Here is a 12,871-nt window from a genome sequence, read left to right as displayed (position 1 = left end):
AACTTAATGATCTTCATGTGGGAAAAGGCTGACTCACATAAATGAAACCAAATAATGCAGTCAAAAAGGCAGCACGTTTACTCATGTTGACGTTCTCTCTGAGTAAGTTCCATAATTGTCCATGAGCTCTGCATCAGTTGAATGTCGGTTTATAGTAACAGAATCTCATCCCTCACTTTAGAAGAGTTCAGGTTGCAATTTTCAATGCGAATCAAACAACCTCAGTATCTTTTTAGACAGAGCAGCACATGAAGTTAGCGATTAACTCGAGTAAAGTAAAGTCTTTAAAACGTTTGTCGAACTCTGACCAACAATTGCCAATTTGTTTTATTTAGCGTGCACGCTCAAGCTGTAAACATGACTGCCCTTGTGTCTCCAACTCTGTTACGAGGTTCTGAAAGTTTCCCAGCACTAAGGTATTTTTTTTTTTAGTACCATGCGATCGACCCACAAATTATCTGCGATTAACCAGTCACTCGCAATCGATGTAATGGGCAACCCGAGTATAAGGGCTTTGTTTTCAATCATTGGGCAAACTAATGCACCACGTGTTTATTACAAGTACGACCTCCATTTATTATCGACGCATGCGCGCTTCGTAAAGTCCTTTCATCAAAGGAAATATTAAATCTGGTATGTAAACTGGATTTCTGCTAACACAAAAGCTGATAGACTCATTTGTTTTAAAGAAAGGCTGCAACAGTAATAATCGCCGCTCGTTTATTACCAAACGGGTTCATAAAATTTCATGTCGACTTTAGTAAAGTTCGAAATGAATGAAATGCTTCTCGTGTCTTCAGCTCTGCCGTGAAGTTCCGAAATTTTGCTTGCTCTAAAGTTTTTTTTTTTTCAATCCCATACTAGCTTCAAGCGGACTTCCAGATGCTCATAAGTCGGTACTTGGACTTCATGATCTTCATGTGGGAAAAGTCTGACTCACATAAATAAGTACACCCAATTAATCTAGTTTTTTTCTGTTTCTTTTTTTTTTTTTTTTTTTTTGTTATTTTGGCTACTAGCAGTTAATCCCGGCGTTGCACAGGAATAAGTGATGACTCCTTCATCTAAATCAGGAGTACACACACTTTTTCAGCATGGGAGCTACTTATGACATAAGTCTAAATGATCTACCACCTACTAAAATACAAAACACATTAATAAATATATTGTAAAGTTCGAAATGAATGAAATGCTCCTCATTCATCCGTGTATTAAAAAAAAAAAAAGCAGAATACTTGCTTAGATAATATCGTTTCTTTTCTTTGTCAGTGGAATGCGAAATTCTAAGAGTATGTTGTTTTCTTCAGGAAATTTATCTTAAAAAATATATGTGTGTAGGTTTTGCTTCATCTTTGGCCTTTTGGGGGGTGGGGGGATTGATTTCGAGAAATCTGTATAAAGCAAGAAGTAATTTTCAGATGAGATCAAAGAAACATATATACCGACAGAGAACATCGCAATAATGTTAACTTAGTAATTGTCTGTATTTTTGAGATAAGGTGTTTTCATTGATTGAGATTGTCGGACTGACTTCCTCATCTTGGTTGTTATAGTCACAACGTTTCGGCCGTTTTGCCCTCCGGCCTTCGTCAGGTGTTTTGCATCGAACTGGGGAACCGTTTGTTAGGAGTCTCGAACCCAACCCTTTATTATTATTACGGGGGTACCGTGTTCGGACTCCAGCTAGGCTTTGAGACATAGTTGCTGATTCTCTGTACGAAGGCAGTGAAAAAGTAACATTCAAAACAGAGAATCAGCAACTATGTCCCAAAGCCTAGCTGGAGTCCGAACACGGTACCCCCGTAATAATAATAATAAAGGGTTGGGTTCGAGACTCCTAACAAATGGTCCCCCTGTTCGATACAAAACACCTGATGAAGGCCGGAGGGCAAAACGGCCGAAACGTTGTGACTATAACAACCAAGATGAGGAAGTCAGTCCGACAATCTCAATCAATGTTAACATAGTTGTGTGATATATCTATACTCCTATAAATTTAACACGTGAAGCATACATGGTCCCCCGTGAGTGCACAGTGAACGAGGCATAAAAACATGACTAAGTTCAGCATTTGCTCCCCACCCACCCCATTTAGCCCCTAAAAGTCCCCAGGGGACGTCAAATCCTGACGAAAATGAACAAACGGTGCAGCCTTTACATATGTAAATTTGAATTCTGTATCATGCAAAAAAAGAAAAGAAATGACTAAGTCCATCATTTGACACCCACATCAATTTAGCCCCAAAAGTCCCCAAGGCCTTAACATATTTAAATTTGAGTTCAGCACCATGCAAAACTGCTAAATAGATATACACAGAAAATTTTGGACAAATATGGTAAAATAGTCCCAAAAATGGCGTGTTTTTATTAGCCCTAAAAGAGCCCCTGGGGCACACCCAAGAGTTATCGTGAAGTATAGACAAACAAAATTATATAGAAATCAGTTAATTACAACTTTTCAGAAAGTTTTATAAAAATCCAAGATATCAATCTTTTTTTAATAACACAAAAGTTTCACTTTTAGCCATTTTAACCCGAATGGCATCCCTAGGGGGTTGGGGGAGGGGGCTACCGGAGTTTTCCAGGAAAATCTGTTCTGTTACTTTTTTACTTGTATCATGTTTAATGTTTGTGCAAAATTTTTTTTAAATCCAAAGCGTAGTTATTGAGAGAAGTGCGGACAGATGAACGGACGAACGGACGAACGGACAAGGGTGATTTTACAGGTCTACCTTCCTCTTGTAAGCTTTGTTCTATTTTACGGACCATTCTTTTACGAGTCTTTAGTCGATTAGAAGTGTTTTAACGGGTTAAAAATTGGTCAAAATAAAAAAGTGGTAACGTCACCAGCTTTGAATGCTACAGTTTTGCTTTTGGTTTCGATTCAAGCTGATGGCACCCAAATATTTTTTTTTTTTTAACTTTTGAATTCACCACTTTATAATAATTAGAGCTATGACAACAGCATATTCTTTTCACTGTTTTGACTCTCGAGTGTGTATCTGTTGATATCTTATATGCTTTTATATAGAGTGATGTGGTTCTCGGTTGATTAACTGTGTTTGACTGTGTTAGATATATACTCGAGAGTCAAAACAATGAAAAGAATATCATTGTAATAGCCCTAATAATAATATATACGAAATGTGGACAAATTAAAATATCATATTTAAGCGTATTTTACGCCTAGACAAAGCCCCCCACCCCACTAGTTATAAATAAGTAAAAAAGACAAAACATGTCAGTATAAAAATGATGTGGACATTTTGCAACGTTGTCAGTTCTGACTATAGGAATAATGCAATACAAATTAAGAATGAAACTAAAAACTGATAATTCTTAATAAAAGAACAAGAGTTATTTCCCTTAGATGATTTTTTTTTTCTTTTAATCATTATTAGCTTCAACGATTGTCACATAGAATTGAATTCATATCAGATGAAATAAAGGTTAGAAATAAAGAAAACATCAATCCCTCTTCATACTTTAACTTATTTGAATTATTATTGACATTTTGGATTTTAAAAAATTATTTTGCACCCAGCAAAGATGTTAACATCATAATATTTTTTTTTTTACAAATTTTGAAATGTAATCGTTCAAAACTTATAATATATATACTAGCAGTTCAGCCCGGCTTTGCTCGGGCCCTATGTACATAACTTTATGTGCACGTGTATATATATATATTCAAAAGTTTGATCATGTCCAGGTAACCTACATCTAAATTTCAAGCGTTTAAACCCGAAATGGGCGGACGAGTTTGGTAGAGTTTGCAAAGGCCAAGTCTTTTAACTTTGACCTCTTAACTGCCAGATTTTCGCACAAAAACTTATTAAAATTATTATTATGCATGTCTTAATATCCTTTATGTAAAATTTCAAATGTTCAGACCCAAAATTGGCTGAGTAGTTTGGTAGAAACCGCAAAGGTAAAATCTTAGGAACTATGACCCCTTGCCAGACAAGTTTTTGCCCAAAAACCGATTAAAAAGCTTGTTTGATTACTTTAGTTAAAATTTCTAATGTTTAGACCAAAGATTAGTAATTTGGTAGAGACCGCAGAGGTCTAATTTTTTTTTTAACTTTGACCCCAATTTTGACCCTCTTAACATTTAGTGTTTTGGGCTCAAATCAAATTAAAAAGATTAATCCATGCCTAAGTAATCTACATATAAAATTTGAAGTGTTTTGAGGTTAGTAGCGTTTTTAAAGGTCAAATCATTGAACTTTAACCCTTTTACAGCCAAATTTCTTGCCGAAAACCGAGATGTTTTCAACCCAGTGATTATGACAACAATTTAATACAATTAATAATAGTTTTATTGTATAAAATTGTCACCAAATTTATGTGTTCGTTTTTTTCTTATTGCTATTTTCACTGTGTTATTGTGTGTCATACCTTTTTTTTTTCTTTAGGAATTTATATCCAAACCAAAGATCTTGACATGATCTTTGAAACTTCGAGTTAATCGTTTTTGATAATGTTTAAAATTTCAATGTTAATGTGCTTATTATTTTTAACCACAAAATAAAAAAGAAATAGTATTATGAACATGTGTTTGACTTTTTTTTTGATATCATGCAATTTTTTTTTGTGTTTTTTTTTTTTTACACAGTGATCACCACTTATCAAGGCCCGGAAGCCACTCAGGGATAAGGGTTATTGTAAGTACATTACGTTAGTGTGGAGATTTGATGGAGTGTTTACTTAAGGGGGCGGTTCATTAGGAATTTGTTAACATTAGACTTGAAGACATCCAAGTTGTAGTCCGGAGGGAAGCAGGCAGACGGAACAGAGTTCCACAGGCGTGCAGTTCTAAGAAAGAAGCTTTGTTCATGGAATCCGCGTTTTGATTTAGGCACAGATATATTTTTACATGGGGGTCACCACTTATCAAGGCCCGAAGTAAGAAAAGAACATATATTTTAAAACCAATAAATATGCTCACATTTGCCTACATTTGTCTATATAGTGTCCTGGCAGGCTAGCTTTAGTTTTCTGCTTTTGGGGATAAATTTTGCTTGGGGTATTTCGTCGCTTAGTTGTCTCGTCTGTGACTTAGCCAAGCTAAATATATATATATATATATATATATATATATATATATATATATATATATATATATATATATAGATATGTGTGTATATGTATTGGTGTATATATATGGGTATGTATATATATATATAGATGTGTGTATATGTATTAGTGTATATATATGTATATATATATATATATAGATGTGTGTATATGTATTAGTATATATATATATATATATATATATATATATATATATATATATATATATATATATATATATATACACACACACATTCATTATGATATTGTCATAAGATCATTCTATCAGAGGTTAAGAGATTTAAAATAAATGTTAAAATTTCAACGATATTTCTCGCGGTTAAGGTTAGGCGAAACGGTTTGTTCGTTGCTAATTGAATCAGAGATGATTTCGTTGCTGGGTTCAAATATCTCAACCGGTAGTAATCGAGTCACCTTGCACTGATAATTTACAAGAAACGATATTCAAATGTTGATTGAAAAAAAAAACCCCAAAGAAAACGGAAAAAAATAAAATTGTTGTTTTAGTATTAAAAATATCAAAATTTAAATAATTTTGTTAATTTAGCATAATCTTCCTACGATCATTTTCTGAATTTATAACATCCTTCATAAAAAATAATTTTTAGGTAATATATAATTTTTTTTTTTTTTTAAGTTCTTTTTAAATGTAAGGATAAGAAAATTGTCGTTGTTTTTTTTTGTTTTTTTTTTAAATATGCCATTTTACATTGTTTTAAATACTTTATTTACAAGAAACGATATTCAACAATATTGATTGAAAAGCAAAAGAAAACAGAAATAAATAAAATTGTTGTTTCAGTATGAAAAATATCAAAATTTAAATAATTTTGTTAATATTGATTTGACATAAGCTTCCTACGATCATTTTCTGAATTTATAACATCCTTCATAAAAAATAAGTTTAGGTAATATGTAATTTTTTTTTTTTCAAAGTTCTATTTCAATGTAAGGTTATGAATGTTGTTATTTTGAAAAAAAAAAACATGCCATTTGCATGTTTTAAATACTTCATTAACAAGAAACGATATTCAAAAACATTGATTGAAAAAGCAGTGAAAACGGAACTTTACCAATTTCAATTTTTTCAATATCTTCCAGGTAAACTTGTTGATATTGTGTCACCTGTTCCTTCTCATCATCATACCTGGAAAGAAAACGAAAACAGACTGTAATATTCAAACAAGTAAAATACAAAAATCAACAGCAACATGTTGAGCCTTTTGGCTATGATCACAGCGTAGTATCTGTGTTATGTTGTGGCAAGCAATGCTAAAGGTCGGAACGATTATTATTATTATTATTATTATTATTGATTTGTTAACTGTTATGTAGAAAAAGATATGCAGAGAGAATGTTTTGAAAGAAAGAAATGTTTAGCTTAAATATTTACGTTAAAAATCTAAGAAAGCACTTTTAACTTAGATTTAGGAATGATCATGAATTAAATATTTAAGAGATGTTCATGTAATAAAATAAATTTAGGAATTCAATTTTATAAATAAACAATGGAATTGACCTGGTAACAAAGAAAGAGTAGGTTTTGATATATAGATTAGAGATACAAGTCAGAGAACGAAGGAGGCGTCGACGAGAGGAGGTTGACTTTGTCAGTCGTGGAAGCATTCAACTGAGCTAGGAGACGATTTAAAGATTAAAGAAAGAAAACGTTGTAAATACATAAGGGAAACACCTAACCATGAAAATGAAAACATCCTGTTATTACTACTTCGTAGTGAAATGTTTTCTCGCAGTGTTTCAGGTACGAAGGCAGCAACCACCGTTAGTAGTCTATTGTCAAACGTCCATGTTGTGTTTATGTTGTTTTTCTTTAATTGCGAATTCGGCAATTATTGCTTATTAAGAAAGCGGTGTAATTCCCTGAGGGAAACGCTTAAATGTGAAAATGAGAATAAATGAGCAAAAATGTGAAAATGAGAATAAATGAGAAAAAACAAACAGAAATCCTGTTGTCACTGTTTGCAGTGTTCAAGAGACGAAAGGAGCCACAACCTAAAGTTAGTAGTCCGTTATCAAACGGTCTTTGTGTCATGTTTGCTGAATCTGTCCCGAGCTAATGACTGTTACCTTGTCCATGTTCCATGAACTCTGTTTGAATATGTGTAAACACGCGCATGCGCGAGCACACCCACACACACACATTTTTATAATTTTTATAACCACTAGACGATACTCAAGTATCGGTTTCATACACATGTAAACTAGACATGAATGAATGCACGAATATACATCTTGTTATATACAAACCCACAATACAACAGTGACTGACAGTTTCTTGTTCTGTCACTTTGTATTCATTTTTTAATCACATAAAATTAATGTAAATATAAATGTGGATGCACGAACAGAAGAAAATTAAAAATTAAGGAAAAATGTTTTTGTAGTCAGGAATTACACACCAAATGAACTGCAGCTGGTGACTGCCAGTTTCTTGATTCATGTGTGTGAGGACACTTCTCAACCTAAATGCTTAAAAAATTTTTTCATCTACAGACTTTAAATTTGATATATAGGGCTTTCAGACACGTGGAAAATTTTTTAATCAGTTTTCATCCAGAAAAACGGGTTGCTAATGAGTCAAAATTAAAAATATTGGTATTTGGGGTCGCTGGATTTTTATCTATTTGCTGTTCTAGGAATGTGCATGCATGAATGGGTCACATGACAGATTACTTATGTTTAGGACGAGTAGGTTTGAAAACACTTTGTAAGATCGTGTCAAGCTGGCCTAATGGTTCTGGTACTTGACTCACTGTCTTTCAGTTTTGGTTTCCATCTCTAGTTGGGGGCCCTCCACGGTGCACTGAAAAGAAGCTTCACATGTCTCCCTACAGTGACTTAGTACACTAGTACACAATACATTGTAATCTACATTGCACTGTAGAGAACCTAATACTGATTTTATAAAATTACTTTTATATATAATGGCTTGGATCAAAGTTTAAAATGCCAGAGTCAAGCATCATAGTTCAGTTGTGCTTCAAACAGAAGCATTTATTTCGAACGCACCCCTGTCATATCAAAGAATCTACTGTTTATTGTATATGCAGAGCTTTTTTTGCTTCTGCAAATGCACTTGCAATGTTAGGTTGTACAAGGCGTTAACTTTGGTCACAATCGCCTGTTACTTTCTCATCATAGTATTTTGATTATGGATACTTATCAAAGACATTCCAATACCAAGCCTATCTAAGAACACTGCCAGGCACATGAAGTATATTTGTTTGAAATTTTTTTTTTAAATCGGCCCAGCCGTTTAGGAGCCCATAGGGAAAGAACTCTCTCTCTCTCTCTCTCTCTCTCTCTCTCTCTCTCTCTCTCTCTCTCACACACACACACACACACACACAAAGAGATTAAATTTTACTAAGAACTAACCTGAATACAAACGGAATTATTTTCATTTCAATTATCAACTGGAATAGGTTAATAAAAAAAAAAGACATTTGCTAACCAAAGTCAATGAGTTCCATCTTGGAGGGGATTATTAGTCTCTATGAAAGTAATTTAATCGAATATAGTTAGTAGCTATTTCTATTTTATTATTTATGGAATGGAAGAGAAACCTGGGGCTCAAATCTCTGATCTGAAATCTTGCTAGCGGGGACTTCACTCTCAATAAGGCCACCTAAAGCATGTTTTGAGCCTGGAATCCATTCAAGTTTTCACGTGTATGTATTAGCTTTCATTCAAACATTTCGTGAATAATTAAGGTTCCGATTCTTTGTCTTGGAATAATTTTTCTATTTTTTTGTTTTTTTACATAGAAGTCACCACTTATCAAGGTCCTGAGGCCACTCGAGGATAAGGGTTATTGAGAGTACAGTAATCAATGGGATAATACCGTTGTAGTCGTTATTAATTGAAATTTGGTAGATTGGATTACTTAAGAGGGCGGTTCATCAAGAATTTGTTTATGTTGGACTTGAAAACAACCAAGTTGTAGTCAGCTGGGAAGCAGGCAAACGGAAGAGAGTTCCACAAGCGTGCAGTTCTAAGAGAGAAACATTGTTCATGGAATCTACGTTTTGATTTAGGCACAGTTAAAGAGGGGGAAAAGTTATTGACAATAGTTTCGGATAGATGGGTGTTTATCAAGAAAAGATTGGCGAGGGGGGAACCAGAGATTAGAGCTCAGACGAGCACTTTCCATGAAAGTAACGATATAACAAAGACAGACTCGCGACGTCCCTTCTGTGGGAAAGAGGTTGCAGGGAAGAGAAAAGGGCATCCTCCCCCCCACTCTGCGACAAGTCTTTTGCATTGATTCTAATTCCATCGTTTTAGTGCAAATCCATCTTTTTATAATTTTATTTTTATACTTGAATGCAACAAAATGAAATCTTTATTATCTCGACCATTCGTTATTTTAGCTAATCTCTTTCCACTCTCCCACATTCTTAAAGGTAAGCTGAAACAAATCTTCACCCTCAACAAAATTCTTTACTAAACTTTGAGGGTGTCTCTTCATGTCAGTTTATGGACGAAATTTCTACATCTGGATCAAATAACTTTTTTTAATAAAAATTTTACAAACTATCTAGTAGTGGTGTTTCTTTTGTATAAGAGGGTGTTAAATTAATTATTACTAATCTATTGATGTTAATATTAATTATTACTAATCTATTGATGTTAATATTAATTATTACTAATCTATTGATGTTAATATTAATTATTACTAATCTATTAATGTTAATATTTTCATTCAATTTTTTTTAAATGGTAAAATTATAAATTTTAAATACTGAAGTATATATATAAATCTTCGAAACAGCTACATGGTAGACAGCTGAGAATCCCCGTTTTCTATTTCGCATTTAGCTATCCAATGGTTTCTAGCAAAATGAACTGGCATCTAAGCTTCAGCCTCTGTCCCATCGACGAAATGTTGCATCCCTCTGCCTGTTCTACAAGTATTTTAATGGTGAATGCACTGACGAACTGCAGACACGTGTGCCCCCATGACGTAGACACCCTCGACAAACCCGATAGGCAGCTAAATCCCACCCCCACGCAGTAAAGATCCCTAGATGCAAAAGATCTTTCTACTCCAGTAGTTTCTTCCCCAGAACCGCTAGACTTTGGAATTCCATTCCAGGCCCCTGCTTCCCCAACCGTACTGACATGCAGAAGTTCAAGTGTAATGTGAATCGACATCTTCTTGCACAAATCCCAACATAGTGCCCCAGTAGTTGCTGCTCCTGATAGTAGCCCCCTATATCAAAGTGGCAATGTGCCTAGTTTGGGGTGAAAATGTAATAAAAAACATGTAAACATGTTTATAGATTTGTTTTACATACTTTTTAAATAGATATTTTACAGAGTTTCCCAATTTTTAATGATTTTTCTTGGATTCTAAAAAATAAAAGTCTCAAGTCCATGCTACTAGCGTTGCTCAAATAAATTCAACCTTTCCTCATTTACCCCCCCCCCCACAATGCAGGGAAATGTAACACAAGGTCAGGTGGTGAGGATTGAAAGAGATGTAGGCACTTTGTCAAAAATTACTCAAGAAAATTCTGCTGCATGCCTCAGTAGGGACAGACGATCAGCAGTAAACTAACCCCTTCACAAATGGAGAATGTAAAGCCTGGGTGAGTGGATTTTCTGAAATTACATAAAACCAAACCTCAGTCTCTATAACCAAGGTAATCATCTATTCAAAAAATTTCCCAGACTCTGGAATTATTGTTGATGTATCCCTGACGTGTCATAAAGGCTTAAAAGATAGCATGAATTGTGGAGTATTGGAATTGAGATGTGCTGAAAAGTTAAACTGTTTTTTTTCTTTGAATATCATTTTTTAATAAGTGTTTTCAATTTTTTTTTTACTTTACTGTAAGAATTCATATCTTTTATTGCCTCTACTTGTAATGATGTCTGTTTGCCCCTGAAGAGTTGCACAGCGGCACAATGGGCTACATTGTTCACCACTGTTTAAGGCCTTTATATAAAAAAAAAAGTATAGACATTCGCCTATAAATAAGATAATTAAAAAAATATAAAATTAAAAATAAAAAATTATCACGATTGTAGACTGATTCTGTTTTTCGGTTAACTCAATGTAATGAGAGGTTTAATTATATAAATTACGTCATACAGAATTTATTGTTCATAAGCAAGAAATACAAGATAAAGTAAATTATTTCCCGATTCCATGTAGTTTCAAACATTTGGAATTTTCTTCAAAGGAAATTAGTTTGCAAAATATTTTTTATAATATTGCGAACATATAATAATTTATAAAGAACTAAAATGAATATTTGCAGGTTTCAATTTTTTGTGTTAACTAGCAATATTTCTCCTAACTATTTTCCTCTGAAGAAAAAAAGGGCAGATATTCATTATAATTTGCACAATATTCATATAGTGATGCTTTATCTTTAAAATTAATCATCAGGATAGGATTAATCCGTTAATATTAATATTTTCATTTAATTTTTTTAATTGTAAATTTAAATTTTAAATACTGAAGTGTATATATATATATATATATATATATATATATATAGGAAGTTATAAAATGTATATGGCGATTTTTATAACTTACTAACTGGCTCTACCTACGTATTGAGCACTTTTGAAGTAAATACTTAAAGTCTACGCATAAATCTATACTTTCGTATATTAATTTTATGTGAGTAAATTAAGTAGTTATATATATATATATATATATATATATATATATATATACATATATATATATATATATATATATATACATATGTATGTATATATATATATATATATATATATATATATATATATATATATATATATATATATATATATATATATATATATATATATATATATATATATAGGCTTATTTATAGTATTCCGAATTGTACTGGGTTTATATAATTGAAAATTCAGTAATCGTTCATTTACCAATAAGTTTTAAGCCAAAAAAGATGACTTAAACTGTAAGCTACAAAATTATCATATTTCATAATTGAGCATTCATATATTGTTTTAACAAAATGAAGACATCATGGAATAGATTGATAACAACAAATAGTGTATTTCATCTTTAGTTACAATTGTTTCAAGACTATTCGGACAAATTCGAACATTATGTCGTTTGAAAATTTTCACAAAAACAGCCTTTCGTCAGACTTATTGAATAAAAAACGCTTTAACAATAAAGCATTATGGAAACCATTTCCCTTATTTTTTTTTTATTTTCTTATAAAGGAAATAATTTCCAAAATGATTTATCTTGGTTTTTGTTAAAAAAAAAAAATATATATATATATATATATATTGTGTACAGAAAGTTGTTAGTTGAGACAGATCATTGGTACCGTCGGTTTCAAGCCCGATAATAAGGCCCGTTTAAGGTATCCTTATCAAGCTCTCTTCAGCCAATATTCGTCACTATAATATATAATATATAACGAATATTGGCTGAAGAGAGCTTGATAAGGATACCTTAAACGGGCCTTATTATCGGGCTTGAAACCGACGGTACCAATGATCTGTCTCAACTAATAACTTTCTGTACACAAAATATAAATACGCTCTTACATTTTCCTTTTAATTGAGCACTCTGCTGGAATTCTTTTTCCAAAAAAAACTAATAATATATATGATTCCATATATATATATATATATATATATATATATATATAATCATCAGTTTCTTTTGGGACACCCTGTGTATATATATATATATATATATATATATATATATATATATATATACTAGCAAAAGTACCCGTCGTTGACTGGGTTCAAAAACAGCCTA

The 12,871-nt window shown here is 32.5% G+C and overlaps 1 protein-coding gene across 1 annotated transcript in view; it reads right to left on the bottom strand.

The window, feature by feature from the left end:
- LOC145284012 (uncharacterized) overlaps positions 1 to 12,871 on the bottom strand; it is a gene marked incomplete at its 3' end in the record, with an annotated part of 1,050,937 nt that overhangs the window by 138,914 nt on the left and 899,152 nt on the right. The window contains 1 exon segment of the mRNA XM_080133102.1: positions 6,174 to 6,247. Within this exon segment, the coding sequence (XP_079989228.1) occupies positions 6,174 to 6,247 (74 nt within the window).

This window comes from Euprymna scolopes, chromosome 8 (genome assembly GCF_053919585.1).
Source record: "Euprymna scolopes isolate OS-2025 chromosome 8, ASM5391958v1, whole genome shotgun sequence".
In the NCBI taxonomy this organism is placed as follows: Eukaryota; Metazoa; Mollusca; class Cephalopoda; order Sepiida; family Sepiolidae; genus Euprymna; species Euprymna scolopes.
Note: the sequence above shows the minus strand (reverse complement) of the source record. Positions and strands in the feature narration are given on the sequence as shown.